Consider the following 18,018-nt stretch of genomic DNA (forward strand, 5'->3'; position numbering starts at 1 on the left):
AAAACAAAAATACCATACCTATCTTTCTCTTTAAATGAGTAACTGAAGGCAATTGGAGAACCCAGTGACGTGAAAAACCACATGCATCTACAGCTCTCACCTTTTCTGCTTTCATTTCTCTTACGTAAAGCACTCAAACCATCTTCGCTGCTATGCTTTCCTGTTAAGGCATTAGCAACTCCAACCAGACTTTAATGCACTAACACTAAAAAAAGACCCAATATGTAAAGGAACTAATATGAAAAGTGCTAAAATCCTAACGATAATGAGTTTCAAAATACCTGCACCAATCATAGTAATTGGAGATTCAATATATATCCATTCATCAGTATATATTCCAGAATGAACAAAGATAAGCCCATCAAAATGTGCTTCTTGTACTCCTCCAAGGGCATCTTCAATAGTATCATAATACTAGAAAAAAATAAAAATAGAAATGTCAGTGTGGAACAGTTACTATGACACAGAACAAAATTACTATGTAGTTTCATAAAAATACAGATGACAAGGCTAGACGTGTTCACAGAAGTACAGAACAAATGTCACATAGCAATGACAAGGGAAACAAGGAAGGAGAGGTCATCAAAGACACATTTTATTTGAAAACAGTGCAACAAAACCCAATATGCCAAACATACCAACATGTTTTCTCTTCCTTTGTATCTTGCAGGATTACTATAGAAATGTTCCGCAAATCCTGGCTTTACATGCGCACCTTTATACTAAGATGTCAGAAACAAAACAAAACAAAACAAAACATTGTCTACTGTCAGAGACACACTGTATTTTAAATCAATGTCCAAAAGTGTAACATTTATTAAATATAAAACAATTCACAACTATCCCAACTGAAATTTCCAGTCATACAGTACAAGGAAGAAATCTGTTCATTACTATATAGTAAGACAGGGGCAGACTTTCAATTTTACCACTCCTATTAGTTTAGGCTTCATAATTCTTTGACATGGGAGCTGCCCCAAGTGGAGGGGTTCAGTGGTATCTGTGGCCTCTTAATACTGTGCTTAACACTAAAGGGAAGTGGCCTCTTCTGTTTGACAAACAGAAAATTATCCCCAGACTGTCAAATGCTCTGACATTTGAGAAGCAAAACCACCCCCAGCTGAGAACTCAAACTGATGAACTAGAAGAAAGTTCAACTAGGAAGGGTATGCTGTATGTCTACAATCCCAGCACAAGTGGAGATAGAGACAGGTGGGTCTTTGAGTTGTAGGCTAGCCAGAACTACACAGTGAGACCTTGTTTTTTAAAAAAAGGAAGCTATACGTGGAATTTTTAAGTTACTAACACCTACTAATTTATGTACAAATTTAAACAGATCCACTGGGCCCTAACACCTGTGTTACTGAGGCTCCTACATCTTTCTTTCCTTTAATTTCCTTTAAGACAGTCTTACGGGGAGTGGGGGGGGGGTATGGGGGACTTGTGGGATAGCATTGGAAATGTAAATGAGGAAAATACCTAATAAAAATATTAAAAAAAAAAAAAAAGACAGTCTTACAACGTGACCGAGGCTGGTCTTCAGCTTGGGACCTTCCTGCCTACATCCTGCATGCTGGACTGCAGGTGTGTGGCATTGTGCCTGCAGTTTATACTCTCTCTAGTCTTGGATACACTTATTAAAAGCTTTAAATTATGTATAGTTGTGTGTGGGATGTGCATGTGAGTGCAGCTGGACAGAAGAGGGAGGACACTGGATACCCTGGTCTAGAGTTACAGGAAGCTATGAGCTGCCAGTGTGGGTGCTGGGATCTAAACTCAGGTCCCTTAGAAGAACAGCGCGTGCTCTTAACCACTGAGCCATCTCTCTCTGGATGACTTTATTTATTCTTTTAAAGAAATGTATCTACAAATTTATAAGTCTGTATTTTCTATATTTCATACCAACTGTTGAAAACTTTCTTTCCATGGATTTGGATGTTCATATTCTTCTGGATTAATCTGGTAGAATTTACCAGGTTCAGGATGCATCATCGGCCGGGTATATTCAAATACTTCCATATATAATCGTTTCCTGAGGGGGAAAAAGGGAATTAAAGATATCCTTATAAAATATCCTCTAGATTAATAAAATATTAAATATAAGTTAGATGAATGACCAAAATTTCAATAAGGATAGCCAAATTAAACACCATAATATAGAAAGCAATTAATGCACTGGCTTCTGAGATGGTGCTGGTGGTGTAGGGTCTTCTCTGTCGTCTGGGCTGGCTCTAAACTCCTAGACTCAAGAGAGCCTCCTGCCTCACCCTTCTGAGTAGCCGGGACCACAGACATGTTCCAGTAGGCAGACAAAATACCTTCTTTTTTTTTCCCCCTTGCAGACAGGCTCTCACTATGTAGTCTAGGCTATCCTGGAAGTCATTCTGTAGACCAAGTTAGCTTTGAGATAACAAAGATCCACCTGTCTGCTTGTGCCTCCCAAGTACCGGGAGTAAAGGTGTGTGGCACTATTCCCAGCTGACGAAATATTGTTTTAAATTACTAATTTTAAAAAGGTGGGCAGCAGTAGTGGCATGTCTTTAATCTCAGCACTCGGAAGGCAGAGGCAGGCAGATCCAGACACAAGGCCAGCTAGGTCTACAGACTGAAGTTTCAGGACAGCCTGGGCTACACACAGGAAAACCCTGCTTCAAACAAACAAACAAAATTTAAAAGTTAAAAAAATATGGGGCTGTTGAGATGGCTCAGTAGGTAAGAGCACTGACTGATCTCCCAAAGGTCATGAGTTCAAATCCAAGCAACCACATGGTGGCTCACAACCATCCGTAACAAAAATCTTTTCTGGAGTGTCTGAAGTCAGCTACGGTATACTTACATATTAATAAATTAATAAATCAAAAAAATGTATGTGTGTTTTACCTGCATATATGTATGCACCACATATGTGCTGTGCCTGCAGAGACTCGAAAAGATACTGGAACCCTAAACTGGCTGTGCTGGTCAGCGTAAGGGCAATAAGCGCTCTTAACCACTGACCTGTCTCTCCAGCCCAGAAAGCACAGCCTCACCAAACACACAGTGCGTGGTCTCACTACGCAGCCTAGCCTTGCCTGCAACTCTCTTTGTAGGCCAAGCTGGCCTTGAACTCTGCAAGCCTCTGCAGGGGATGGATTAAAGATGTGTGCTACCACACCCAACTAACTCTGCTTTTAAAAAATGAGGCTGCACTCCTTGGAGAAGCCTGTATTAACCCTTAGGTATATCTTACTTCACCTGACTTTTCTTTGGTAAGGCCACACCCATGCTCCTGGCATGCCCTACTTTCTTCTGAGCATCTCTTTCTTCACACAGACATAGTCTATACTGAAATATCTTTGTTAAACCCCAACTCTGCTTCATAAAAACAAACAAACAAACAAATGTAAAAACAAAATGAGTTGGGAGTGTTGGCTGAAAACAGGAGGATCGGTAGTTTAAGGGCAGCCTCAGCTACATAGTCATTTTGAGGCCAGCCTGTGCTATAGAAGATTCTGTCTTCAATATGCTACTGGACTCCATAAATAAAAGATTCCCTCGCAAATCGCTCGGTTGTTATGAAATGTAAATGACAGGAATAACTTCTTGTTTATAGTACTTCTTGGATTAACAAGTTCTCCACATTTATGATAACCATTGTCATTTTCTTTTAATGACTCAGTTGTAACAAGAAGCCCACCCTTCCACCTCCCTTCCCTGCAGCTTCGGTGTCACACACCGTCCGTCTTTCAAGGCAACAGGAGCTATCACTCACCACAAAATTGGATCATTAGCAAGCTCACTGAAGCGTTTACACACGCAAGCAGCTCTACAAAGGTCTTGTTCCAGCAAATAAGAAAATATTTTTAAAACTACTTCATCTGGCAGCTTCTCCTGAAGATACTGTTCAGCGGGTGCTGCTAACAGAGATTAACAGACAGGACAGGGTCATTTAACAGGGTGACTTCCTCACTAAAGAAATTATTTTATCTAACAAACAGTGCCTTTACTGATCTATTTTCCCTTTATCTCTCTCTCTCTCTCTCTCTCTCTCACTCACACACACACACACACACACACACACACACACACACACACACACACACAATGTGTTATCTAGTTTGTTTGTCTGTTTTGTGTTTAAGGCAGTCTTGAAAAGCTTCCTAGGCTGGTCTTGAACTCACTCTAACTTCCTTTTCCAGCCCTTTAGCCTCCCAAGTGGTTATGGCTATACCATTTAGTGTGGCTATTAAAAAACAAAAAACAAAACCCAAAAACTTTTATATAAAAATAAGACAGGATGGAAAGACAGCTCATCATTTAACTTTGTACGGGTCGTGCGGAGGACCCTTTTTTGGTTCTCAGCACCTATAACCTGAAGCTCACAACAGCCTGTAGATCCAGCTCCAGGAAACCCAATGCCCTCCTTCCAGCTTATTTAGCCACAGAAGCACACATAATTAAAAGTAAAAATAAATTTTAAAATAAGTTATAGAGGGAAAGATTAGAGCTCTAAGTACTTTAAAATAGTAACTACTCAATATCTTCAGATAATATTTAGTTTTCGGTTTCACTTACCATATCATCACCATCATCACCGTCATCACTAGACTCTCTATATGGCCCTAACTGTCCTGAAACTCTCCAGCATGGTCTTGAACTCAGAGATCCCCTGCCTCTGACTCCTAAATGCTAGGATTAAAATCATGTGTCACTACACCTAGGCTCAAATATAAACTTTTAAAACTTCACTTCCCATTCAAAATACCTGAAAGATCTTGTGACTTTCCAGACACTCTTGCACGCTTTGCTCGATGACCAAAGTTTTCTGTAGTCGAAGTAGAGGCACCCTTCAAAACCAAGAAGAAAACTTATCAATGAAGTATTCCTACTGTATATAATTCTCTAAAAACGTGACCCATTTTTTTCATTACAAAAACAATTACAATGAACTAACCTCCATACTGCTCTTTGTAGGACACGCTGTTCTTTTTGGCAAAAGAGTTTTTCTGCGAAGTTGGTATGGACTATTTTGTGCACCAGGACCTGATTCTTCTGCAACCATATCTGCAGGAACATCATCTGTAAAACAGAAAAGAAAAATGGGGTCAGTCCTTTTACTAAAATGTCAAATTTGGCAAGAGAAGGAAGAACAGAATTTTGTATGGAATTCCAGCCGACTGGATGACTATCTGGCAGATATTCCACATCTTATAGAACTTGGAAAAACTTTAAGAAAAAAAAGGGGGTGTGTGAAGAGATGTGTCGTTCCGAAGAACAGGACAGAGCAGAGTGAAGTGAGCAGACAGGCAAGCCGTGCCACCGCAAAGTCTCGGGGGTGGGGGGGATGGGGGGGGGGTGGGGGGGATGGGGGGTGGGGGGGATGGGGGGGTGGGGGGGATGGGGGGGTGGGGGGGATGGGGGGGGTGGGGGGGATGGGGGGGTGGGGGGGATGGGGGGGGTGGGGGGGATGGGGGGGTGGGGTGGTGGGTCACCTGCTGTGTATTAGACACCAGCTAGGGGAAGCTACAGACTAAGAGCACGAGGGAAATTTGCAACAGGGAGGGAAAGGGAGCGGACTCAGGCAGAGCAGGAAGAGAGCCTCACCAAGGTGAGGGGATAGCAGACACTTACGCAGAACTAAGTAAAATGAGACCAAGAGCCGGGCGTGGTGGCACACGCCTTTAATCCCAGAAGGGAGGCAGAGGCAGGCAGATTTCTGAGTTCGAGGCCAGCCTGGTCTACAAAGTGAGTTCCAGGACAGCCAGGGCTACACAGAGAAACCCTGTCTCGAAAAAACAAAAACAAAATATATGAGGCCAAGTAAACACACAGGATAATGGAAGCCTGATTTCTGCTCAAGAAAACAGCTATAAATGTACACATATACATATAAAAACAAAAAACAAAATCAAACAAGCAAAGAACCAGAAGGCACCAGTAAGCCTTTTGATGTTGAGCCTAGAATTAAAGGTATAAAGTGTGAAGTTATTGATTTTCAGGCAGCTATAGAACTGCAGATGTAAATACTCAGATGTGCACGGAAACGGTGCTTATCAGTAGTAGCTCTCTTCACAGCTAAGAACACAAAGCTTCCCAAAATAAGGAGCATGGCTGGGCTGGACCTCGCTTCTGAGTAATTTTCTATAAAAGGACATTTTCATCCTTGTTGGGATAATGGTAGATCTCAGGGCCGTAGGGCAAGAAAGTACAAAATAAGCCTAGAATATCTTGTGGCAGAAAGAAAACGCTCTAAATAAATAAATAAATAAATAAATAAATAAATAAAATGTGGAAGTCAGCTTAAAAAGGCAAAGTCATGCTAGAGCATCAAATAACCCAAACAAAGGTTTAACCCGTAAGCCAGTGAAGCCACTGACAAGGATGGCAAGTAAGGTGCAGAGTCACCTGCCCACAGGTTAGAAGGAGAAACAGAATAAATGCCAATCGTGTTAGGAGCTCAAAGTTAACATCAATAATAGACAAACTGAAACTGTACCACCTGACAGCACAGAATTTCTACGAAATTCCTAACAAAGATCGACACCATGAATCAATTATGAAGATCAAACAAAGCTGTCAGAGCACAAACATTCTGCTATAGGGTTTGAAGAGCTAGGGTGAGGCTAAATGCAACCTGTGGCTCTTGTAAAAAGAACACTTCCACCCCAGTACGTGAAATCCGTGAAATCTGGAAACCTAGAGTAGAAGGCAGGATGAGTTAGTGTTAACCTCATGACTCTTTAGGAGATACTTCGGTTTGTAGGTTACATACGCTCACATACTAGGGAAAAAAAACGAAACTCAGCTCTTAGAGAGCTGGGGGCCTCTGTAGCTTGGATTTTAAAAATCTTGAAAATCTTGATAGTACAAATTCTTGAAACATAAACACTACCAGACAAAAGAAAAAGATGGCTAGGGAAAAAAATGACTGCAGTACATTACAAAGGGGCAATGTATCCACAAATCAATATATGATCAATAGGCTAGTTGTAGTTGTATATAAGATGTGGAAAGACAGTTCCAAACTAAGGAAATGCAAATAAAAACTACAGTGTGGTCATTTTTATCTACCACATTATCCAAGATCCAAAAGATTCTTTACACACTAGAGTCATCACAAATAGGAGAAAAAATGCCAGGTAGTGGTGGCACACGCCTTTAATCCCAACACTTGGGAGGCAGTGTCAGCGGATCTCTGTGAGTGCAGGCCACCCTGGTCTACATAGCAAGTTCCAGGACATCTAGGGCTACCCAGAAAAACCCTGTCTCGAAAAACCAGAGGGGGAAAAAAACACAAAAACAAAACAAAAACAAATAAACAAAGGGAGAGGAGAAAGAAAGAGAGAGACAGACTGTTCATTGCTCTTTGGAAGGCTATGTGTCAAGTTGTCACTCAGCTGTTCCATTTCTGACAACTGATCCTGCACCCATGCTCACACATGTGGAAAATCAGTAATGCATACCAAGACATTCATTGCAGTAGCTCTACAACTACAGACCACCACCAAAATAACCGTCAACCAGCTACACAAAGGAACTATTTTGTGGCTGTTACAAAGTATAAAGCAATTCTATATAGTGTGATGAAGAACTACTTCTAATATACAGGTTAGTAAACAAATCTGAGAATTATAGCTTAGTAAGAGTGCCTATTATGTATAAGGCTCAAACTGCAAAACAGACAAATCAATCAATCAATCAAACAAATAAAAACCCTATACATGTATCTATATATGGAACTTGTTTAGGACACACACACACACTTCCCATAGTTTAGAGAGTCAATTTGAAGAGGCTCTTTGTCTTAGTTAGGGTTTTACTGCTGTGAACAGACACCATGACCAAGGCAACTCTTATAGAGACAACATTTAATTGGGGCTGGCTTACAGGTTCAGTCCATTATCATCAAGGCGGGAGAATGGCAGTGCCCAGGCAGGCATGCATGGCACAGGAGGAGCTGGGAGTTCTACATGTTGTTCCAAAGGCAAACAGGAGAACACAACTTCCAGGCAGCTAGGACTAGGGTCTGAAGACCCACAGCCACTGTGACACACCTACTGCCAACAAGTCCACACCTACTCCAACCTCCTAATAGTGCCTTTCCCTGGGCCAACTTTATATGAACCATTACAGTCTTATTGGCTAACAAAAAGATGGGATCACTGGAGAGATGGCTCAGTGGTTAAGACCCTGCTCTTCCAGAGGACCAGGGTCAATTCCTAGCCTCCACATGATGGCTCACAACTCCAGCTCCAAGTGACCTAACATCTTCTGACCTCTTCAGGTACCAGGCAAGCATATGTTATACAGACAGACATACATTCAGGCAAAGTACTCAAGTTCATACAATAAGAAAAAAAATGTTCTTCCTGACTTCAACGGAGCCATCATCTAACAGTGGACAGAAAGCAGCTCCCTACAGATAAACACTCCAGAGGAAAATAATAAAACTGCCAAATCACGGCTTTGCAATTGCTTAATGAATAGACTTAGCCACTGAATAGCAATCATCCCCAGTATAACTAAAAGAAAAACCACAAGACTTTATATTTCCACAAGAAAGAATAGAAGCCCGAGGCACAACAGCATAATTAGCTTAAAGTTTAGCTGTTATTTCACTTAAACACTGTTCTTAGCAAGGTGTCAGGGCGCATGCTTATTAACCCTAGCATGCAAGAAGCTATGCTAAGCTGGAGGAACAAGCGTTTGAGACTATTCTGGGATGCATCATAAAAACTGTTCTTTTTATATCATTTTCAAGTAAACCCTTGAAAACTGTTTTGCACTGTAGTTAGAAACTAGTCAGCCCATGTGACATAGGTTATTTGTGGAGTCATCCCACTTGTGGTTACATGGTTAATTTTTACAAATGTTTCTGTCTAGAATGAGCATGATAGTCTTTTGTCTCTGAAACAAGGCATACTGCATTAGGCAAGAAGTCTATGCACTGTCTTAGCTAGGGTTTCTATTGTGCCTTGAAGCACCACGACCAAAGCAAGTTGGAGAGGAAAGGGTTTACTTGGCTTCCACTGTCTGTCACTGAAGAAAGTCAGGACAGGAACCTGGAGGCAGGAGCTGATGCAGAGGCCATGGAGTGCTGCTTACTGGCTTGCCTCCCCTGGTTTGCTCAGCCTGCTTTCTTATAGAACACAGGACACCAGCCCAGGGATGGCACCACCCACCACGGGCTGGGCCCTTCCCCATCGATCAGTAATTAAGAAAACATCCTACAGTCCAATCTTATGGAGGCATTTCCTCAACTGAGGCTTCTTCTCTGATGACTCTAGCGTATATCAAGTTGACATAAAACCAGGCTGTATATCTACCAACTGAGGTATACCTCCAGACCCTATAGTCTACATTTCAGAGTCCAATTTAAAAATCTCTAAAAAGCAAGCTTTTCGCAGTGTAGTTGAAATAGTCTGTCTTTTCTTGTGAATGGAGGTAGTATGGTTATCTATTGGCTTCTGAAAGAAATATACTAAATATACTAAAAATTCCCCACTGTGTCTCTAGGTCATTTATTTAGGCTATAAACCTTTATTATTTATTTATTTATTTACTTACTTACTTATTTTGTTTTTTTTTTTTTTCAAGGCAGGGTTTCTCTGTGTAGCCCTGGCTGTCCTGGAACTCACTCCGTAGCCCAGTATGGCCTCGAACTCAGAAATCCACCTGCCAAGTGCTGGGATTAAAGGGGTGCACCACCACTGCCCAGCAAACCTTTATTTTATATACTGTGACATTTAAATAGATCCAGCACAACACTTGCTGCCACCATGCTCTCCACCACAATATTGGGTTAAGCCTCTGAAACCATAGTCAGCCACCACAATTACTTTTTTTTCCTGAGAGCTGTCTTGGTCTTGGTTTTCTTCACAGAATAGAACAGTGACTAAGACAATTGCCTCAACTGTTTTTACTTTTGCTGTTGTTATGTTTTAACAGAGTTATAACTCCTGAAGGCAAGAGCTTTGTTTTACTGTTTCAGCTCAGGGCCTATTAAAGACTCAGCAAATGTTGATTCCTCTCTAGAAAGCCTTGCTTAATTCCCATAACTAATGAGAACTATGAAGTTTACTGGAGAAATAAAATGATATAAACTAAAAAGAAATAAAAGGAACTGACCTAGCCGGGCAGTGGTGGCGCACGCCTTTGATCCCAGCACTTGGGAGGCAGAGGCAGGCGGATTTCTGAGTTCGAGGCCAGCCTGGTCTACAAAGTGAGTTCCAGGACAGCCAGGGCTACACAGAGAAACCCTGTCCCGAAAAACCAAAAAAAAAAAAAAAAAAAAAAAGGAGCTGATCTATCTTCCATGGTAGCTTCCAAATACTAACTGACTAAGCCAATTAGGGCTTTGCTATGTAACCTACACACACACACACACACACACACACACACACACACACACACACACTACAATTTTCATAATAAATTGGAACCACTGGGATAAGGAGGGACTAAAGGAAAGAAACAGGTTTCTAAATTTAAAAGTAAATATTAAAAGACTTTATAATTAAGTAGCAATGAAAATGTATTAGGACACAAGTAACAATAATCTGGTATCTATTTAGCATAAGGTTAAAATATCTTTGTGTGTGTGTGTGTGTGTGTGTGTATGAGATACATTTTCTGCTACATTTTCCCTCATTGCTAAGTTGCTGATGGCATTTTCCTGAGTCACCTTTTACTCCACTCTCTATTCTGTCCACACCTACCCAAGGTTTCCGGGGCTTGGACGGTGGGAAACTATTTCAAAGGCTTCTCTCCCCCCCCCCCTCTCTCTTGCCATATCACGGGTTTACAGAATATAGTTTATGGAAATTTACAGTAGTTATCCCCTCCACACACATAAAGAGCATCTATCCAAATTACTTACTAGAGACATAAATCAGACTGGAAATCGTCATATCTGTGCCGGTAACAACCGTGTGTTTAGAAAGAGCTCCAAGTATCAGAGTGCAAAGAACCCACCACTTGGCAACTGTTTCTAACACAGTTGGGAACCACCTCAGCCTTTTCCAAAGTAAAAGTACTCACGAATAAACTGAAATTAAGACAACATTTATTTTAAACTTTATTTTTTTTTAACCTAAAGCAGAGGCATTTAAGATAGAGAATCCAAAGGTAAGTATTGTAATCTGCTTTTGAAAAGCAGGTTTGCCCTGCCATACAATATGCAGTCAGACCATTCTCGCTATATTTATGTTACAAAATTTCAAAACCTCACCATTCAGTAAGTACAGTGCTACATAGTACCCTGCAATGATGTATTATATATATATATACAGTGCTACATAGTACCCTGCAATGATGTATTTTATATATATATATACAGTGCTACAAAGTACCCTGCAATGATGTATTTTATATATATACAGTGCTACAAAGTACCCTGCAATGATGTATTTTATATATATATGAATGATTATTAAGCATAGGTAAGGGTGTGTGCTTGGCGTGGGGTCAGAAAAGGTGGTGGGTGCTCTAAGGCTGGAGGTGCAGGTGGTTACGGGGGTGGGGGGAGGATGTGGATGTGAGGAACAGAACTCAGATCCTCTGCACAAGCAGCAATGACTGCTGAGCCATCTGCTGGCTCCCATTTTATTCTTACAACCATTCAATATTTAACTGAGGCTGGAGACAGCTCAGCAGTTAAAGAGTACTTGTTCACACAGTGGACCCAAATCCAATTCCTAGCACCCACACAGCAGCTCACACGCATCTATAACCCCAATTCCTCCCTTTGGCCTCCTCAGGGACCAGATACACAACTGATGTCATCACCTAAACTGCATACATGAGAAAAGATAACTGCTAATGCCCCTGCGTCCTATCTGCTCTCTTTCTTCCAATAAAGTAGCTGTCTTAGATGGTACCAGCTCTGCTTAGCTGTCTATAGTTAACTATAACACAGTACAATTCTAGTAATGTTTCTAAAGAAAACCGAACCAAACCAAACCAAACCAAAACCCAAAAATACCAGCATCACTTAACAAGGCAGCCATGACTGTACAAATCTTCAATGGCTAAGGCAGAAGGATAAGCAGTTTGTGACCAGCTAAGGTTTTATTTGCTAAATTGCTAACTAAAGCACTATCTAAATACAAACTGTACTAAGTATTATGAACTACACTTATTGCCAGTAGTATTTTAGAGGCTTGTAGAAAAACTACAATGTAATGGGGCATAGAAGAAAATCCGTATTAACTGGAGACTCTTTAGTACAACGTAAAGGTACAAGTTCTACAAAGACTGGCCTTTGTTTAGAATCTGGTATTAGTCCTGCTCTGTTCAGAAATTTGTGTGTTTGTGTGTGTGCACACGTATGGAAGATATACGGTAATGGCCTTTATACTCTTTTTCAAATTGTTTAAAATATTTTGACAGCGTCTCTCTGACTTTGGAGCTCACTCGCTGGCCAGTAAGCTCCTGGGGCCTCTGTCTCTGCCTCTCCAATACTGGGATTACAGACCCATGCTGCTGGGCCTGTATTCTATGGTTACTGAAGATCTGAACTAGCTCTTCATGCTTACACAGTGAAGTATTTTACCAACTAACTGAGGCATCTCCTGACCTTAGTTTCTCAATCCTTTTGTTTGTTTGTTTGGTTTTGGTTTTTTTGAGACAGGGTTTCTCTGTGTAGCTCTGGTTGTCCTGGAACTCACTCTGTAAACCAGGCTGGCCTGGGACTCAGAAATCCGCCTGCCTCTGCCTCCCGAGCGCTGGGATTAAAGGCGTGTGCCACCACTGCCCAGCTCAGTTTCTCATTCTTGAACTTCATTTTCCCTTTGTCTACAAAATGGAAATAACTAAGTAGGCCACAAGTTGGCTCAGTAGGTGACAGTGCTTATAGGATGACAATCTGAATTCTTTTAATGCCCAGAGTCCATGGTAGAACAACTATGGAAAGATGTCCTGACCTCTTATACACACACTCACACACACATTTTAAAAATGGAAATGTGTCAGGGCTGGAGAGATGGCTCAGAAGTTAAGAGTGCTGGCTACTCTTCCAGAGGTCCTGACTTCAATTCCCAGCATCCACATAGTGGTTCATAACCATCTATAAGGAGATTCAGTGCCTTCTTCTAGTATGAAGGCATACATGCAAGCAGAAATCTGTACACAAATAAATCTTTAAAAAATTTTTGAAATGTGTCATGGTTAGATATCTTAGTAATTATTATCTAGCTGATAATAGTGCCTGGTAAAAACAACATCTCAATACTAGCTATTTACCTAACTGAGGTGGGACACTGAGTTCGAGGCCAGCCTGATCGGAAACAAACAAACAAAACAAAACAAAGCAAGCAAGCAAGCAAACAAACAAACAAAAAAACCCTACCACGTGGAGGCAAGTCTTTCAATTAAGACAACAAATTTCCAAGTCTATATGCCTAATAGTACATGCAAATTTTCAAAGACTACAAAATAAGGGCACAGCAGTTAACTGTAGGTACTGTCCCTGCAGAGGACCTGAGTCATTACTCACAACCACCTGTATCTCTAGCTATACAAGGATCAGGTGCCTCTAGTCTCTGGGGGCACCTATATTCATGTATAGACATGGAGACATTTGTTGAGACTTATACCTGGAAATTACTAAACAAAATAATATACAAATTGCTACACTAGACAAAGTACAAGATAGATCATGTAAGACTTAAAGACTATGACTACAAAATACAATGCTGTATTTGTATTGGAAATAATTTATATAAAAAGAAGCTATACATAGGCATATGTATATGCACATGTGTATATCACAGAAGAGATGCAAGGGTGATTAGAAGTTAAAGCTAGTATAAGCTACAGAGTTGGAGTTGAGATGTAGCCTGAGGGAAATGAAAACCCTGTTTAAGAGCTCTGGAGAGGGGCTGGAGAGATGGCTCAATGGTTAAGAGCAATGACTGCTCTTCAGAGGTCCTGAGTTCAATTCCCAGCAACCACGTGGTGGCTCACAACCAGAGTGGGATCCGATGCCCTCTTCATGTGTCTGAAGACAGCTACAGTGTAGGCATAAACATGAAGTAAGCAAATAATTTATTTTTTTAAAAAAAGCAAGCTCTGGAGAGATGACTCAGCTAAGTTAAGAACACTTGTTGGCCCTACAGACTACTCGGGTTCAATTCTCAGAAGCTACATGATGGTCGACAGCCATCTGTAACTCAAGTTCCAGTGCACTTCGTCTCTTCTCTTTGGGCGTTAACCAAGCACATGGTGCACATACATTCATTTACACAACACACACATAAAAATAATCATAATTAAATCAGTTTTAAAAATTAAACAAACAACAACAAAACAACAACCCTGTTTTGGGGCTGAGGGAAAGGTGCTAAATACATGCAGTTTAGAATTATGGGGGGAGTGTTTATTTGAATGGACAGCAGTGGAACTATATAGGTAAGAAACAAGCCTATGTAAGATAAAAAAATAGGTGTTCAAAGACAAGAATAGGCATAAAACATGACTGGAGGTGTGGGGACGAGTGGGCCTTTCCCTCAGGAGCCGTTTTCATGGAGACTCTGTAAGCGAAGTCTTTAGAAACTTACAGGCACTGGGCGAATATTCAAAACCAGCAGAAGTACAAAAGTATTTGTATGCAAGTCTATAGTCTCTGTCAGATGCAGAGATCAAGGCAGATAAATTCAATTTTGTGCTTATATGGGCAAAAATATTAAACGTATTTTAATCTCCTTACAAGTTTTATCAATGTAAATGGAACATCACATTACAGAACAGCAGATGGCGCCAAAATGTCACTTAAAATGCTTCTCTTGGGTTACTATAAATGAATACAATTAATTGAAACTGAAGGTGGGACCCAGGACCCATCATAGTAAAATGGAAGAATATAAGTCAGAATAATAAGGTATTAAGCTTTTATGTGGCACGTTATTTTAAGAGAGGCCACATGAGACAGTCTGCCTGACTCTCGAGTGCTGGGATTCTCTTTTTCTTGCTGTCCTGTCAATTTTTCTGTCTGTCCACCAACAGTACAGAATCTCTTTTTTTAATAAATCGACAAAACAAAACATCTATATCTATTTTTAAAGTAAACAGACACTTAATGGAAGACTTTGTGTTGTCGCCCCCCCCCCCAACAATAAAGTATATAGGGTTTTAAACTATGTTAGGTTGCACAGAAAAGTCAATATTGTTTCTGTCTCTTGGTGTTATAGGATTTCTGAGCACTTAATTCCAAATAATTACAATATTTACAATATTCTCTGGGTAGGCAAGAGGCTTAGTGCTAAAGGCACTTGCTGGGCAAGGCTGGCAGACACACATCTCCTCAGTTTGATCCCGATTTTACGCACACGTGCACACAAACCCACACACTAGCCCCCTCCACACACACATACCGACACACACTTAAAAACTTCTACCACTGTTCCAATTGGTTAGCTCTTGCCAGAAGTCACATAACCAGGATATTAAAAATTGACTATTTCACACTGATGGCTAGCAAATGTAAATGTCAATTATGAATATAAGATTTTAATCCCTATCTTAATTAAAAATTTTACCCTGGAATCTGACCAACATTAATCAAAAATTTAGCCTTGGGGTCAGCAAGACAATGTCAGTGGATAAAACACGGCACAAGCCTAGAGACCTCTTGCTCCCTGGAATCCAATAAAGGTGGCAGGAGAGAGCCAGCTTCAGAAAGTTGTTCTCTGGCCTCCATGGTACCACAGCACCACAAACACTTCAGAGAAAGATAAAAAGATACGACAAACCATAATCACATAGTCATTTTGCTCCACTGGAAAAATGAGGGGTTCCCCACCCCATTTTTAAGGCTGAGACTTATGGTCTCAAACTCAGCTGCACACCGAGTGGCCTGCAGACCATAAAAACATCTGATCAGCCACTGCAGCTGATCTCACACACCTACTACCATGGCGGAACAGGTAAGCCCAAGCCAATCTCAGGCAGCATTTCGTCTTATGGAGGGGAGAACGTGGAGGTTGTGAGATGGCAGATGGAACCCAGGTGAGCACTGTACTGTGCCGTATTGTAGGGAGGAAAACCAGACTGCCATGCTGACACACTGCAGCTGTGGAAAGTCAGAAACAACACTGGCTCGATGAGGCTTTTTATGTTTAAATGCTGGATCAGATTTAATTTACACCCGAAAGTATTTTGAATTTTGAAAAAGCTCCACAGCTTAAGACAGAAAACCAGGAGTAACACAGACCCATGGAAAACCAGGAGTAACACAGACCCATGGTATTAATGAAATCAGGCAACTTGGAGAGATGTGGAGAGCTGAGAGGAAGAGTGAGAATAACAACGCAAATTCAAGTCTCAAAACATGCACAATGTATACTTCTGTCTTTGGATCCTCCCTTAACAGCAATTATCACAGTCCCAGGCCTACTACTACTAATCAGCAACCAGGACAATCTTGTTCAGAAGACTTAACATTAACGTTAGTTCTGAATATAAGATGTTTTGCTGCATTAGAGTCTGTGTCAATGTAGGAAATAAAATCTAAACTGTCAAACTATAGAGCAGACAACAATGACCAGGCCAGCAGAGGCACGCCTGTAACCCCAAGAACGTCCCTAGTCAGAGAGTGAGGCAGAAGACCAAGGTTTCAAGGCAAGCCTGGGCTACAACACAGGGAAAGCCTCATCATAAAAACAAAACAAAATAAAAACTTTCCTCAATAAGCTAATTATTAAATAAGAATTCTACAGGCAGTGGAGGCGCAATGCCTTTAATCTCAGCACCTGGGAGGCAGAGGCAGGCGAATTTCTGAGTTCAAGGCCAGCCTGGTCTACAGAGTGAGTTCCAGGACAGCCAGGGCTATACAGAGAAACCCTGTCTCGAAAAAACAAAAAAATCAAAAAACAAACAAACAAACAAAAAACTACTTAAGCCTCTTTTTGGGGGGTAGGGTAGGGGGAGTGTCCTGAAATAATCAGTCACTAATTTTATAGAATATGTTCTAATTTAAGGTTGGCAGATAACACAGCAAATAAAAATATATTTTAATTTCTAGTTAAATAGCTCATTTAATGGGTCTGAAACAACTCAGTTATAGAAACCTTCAGTGCACTCTATATACTCTGATAATGAAGGCATTAATTTAGTAGGATGCCCTAAATATGATTTAGGCTTCTAATATAGGAACTGTCTCAGTCAGGGTTTCTATTCCTGCACAAACATCATGACCAAGAAGCAAGTTGGGGAGGAAAGGGTTTATTCAGCTTACACTTCCATACTGCTGTTCATTACCAAAGGAAGTCAGGACTGGAACTCAAGCAGGTCAGGAAGCAGGAGCTGATGCAGAGGCCGTGGAGGGATGTTCTTTACTGGTTTGCTTCCTCTGGCTTGCTCAGCTTGCTTTCTTATAGAACCCAGGACTGCCGGGCATAGTGGCGCACACCTTTAATCCCAGCACTCGGGAGGCAGAGGCAGGAAGATTTGAGTTCGAGGCCAGCCTGGTCTACAGAGTGAATTCCAGGACAGCCAGGGCTACACAGAGAAACCCTGTCTTGGGGGAAAAAAACAAAAAACAAAAAACAAACCCAAAACAACAACAACAACAACCTAACTGGGGTTATAGTACAAAATTGTTCAAGTATAGATTAATTTTTTAAGAAATACAGCATCTGGGCTGGCGAGATGGCTCAGCAGGTAAGAGCACTGACTGCTATTCCAAAGGTCCTGAGTTCAAATTCCAGCAACCACATGGTGGCTCACAACCATTCATAATGAAATCTGATGCCCTCTTCTGGTGTCTGAAGACAGCTATAGTGTACTTATGTATAATAATAAATAAATCTTAAAAAAAAAAGAAATACAGCATCCTTCACACAAAGATAAATCTAAAACAAGATTTACAGTTTTGTTTGCTATTATTAAACAAATAATTAACAAAAATAGTCTATTTGCTGGAATCTTAAGCTTACCTCAGTTAAAAAGTTATCAATTTGGTCATGTTTACAAAAGCATGTGAATAAAACTTCACTGATATTCAGTTTGTAATACCAAGTTAATTATAATAAATAGAATCCA

At 40.8% G+C, this 18,018-nt stretch overlaps 1 protein-coding gene across 5 annotated transcripts in view; it reads right to left on the reverse strand.

Annotated features, from left to right (window-relative positions):
• Window positions 1–18,018, reverse strand: part of Fbxo11 (F-box protein 11) — a 75,187-nt gene that overhangs the window by 19,796 nt on the left and 37,373 nt on the right. For 3 of the 5 annotated variants that reach the window (NM_001081034.3, NM_001348248.1, NM_001379304.1), the window contains exons 2-7: window positions 4,934–5,058; window positions 4,745–4,826; window positions 3,752–3,896; window positions 1,903–2,032; window positions 639–722; window positions 282–414 (exon numbers count right to left, since the gene is read on the reverse strand). In NM_001081034.3, the coding sequence (NP_001074503.1) occupies window positions 282–414; window positions 639–722; window positions 1,903–2,032; window positions 3,752–3,896; window positions 4,745–4,826; window positions 4,934–5,058 (699 nt within the window). The remainder of the gene's footprint in view (window positions 1–281; window positions 415–638; window positions 723–1,902; window positions 2,033–3,751; window positions 3,897–4,744; window positions 4,827–4,933; window positions 5,059–18,018) is intronic. The other 2 variants (NM_001379303.1, NM_001379305.1) reach the window with 1 other exon arrangement.

This window comes from Mus musculus, chromosome 17, assembly GCF_000001635.26.
Source record: "Mus musculus strain C57BL/6J chromosome 17, GRCm38.p6 C57BL/6J".
Classification (NCBI taxonomy): Eukaryota; Metazoa; Chordata; class Mammalia; order Rodentia; family Muridae; genus Mus; species Mus musculus.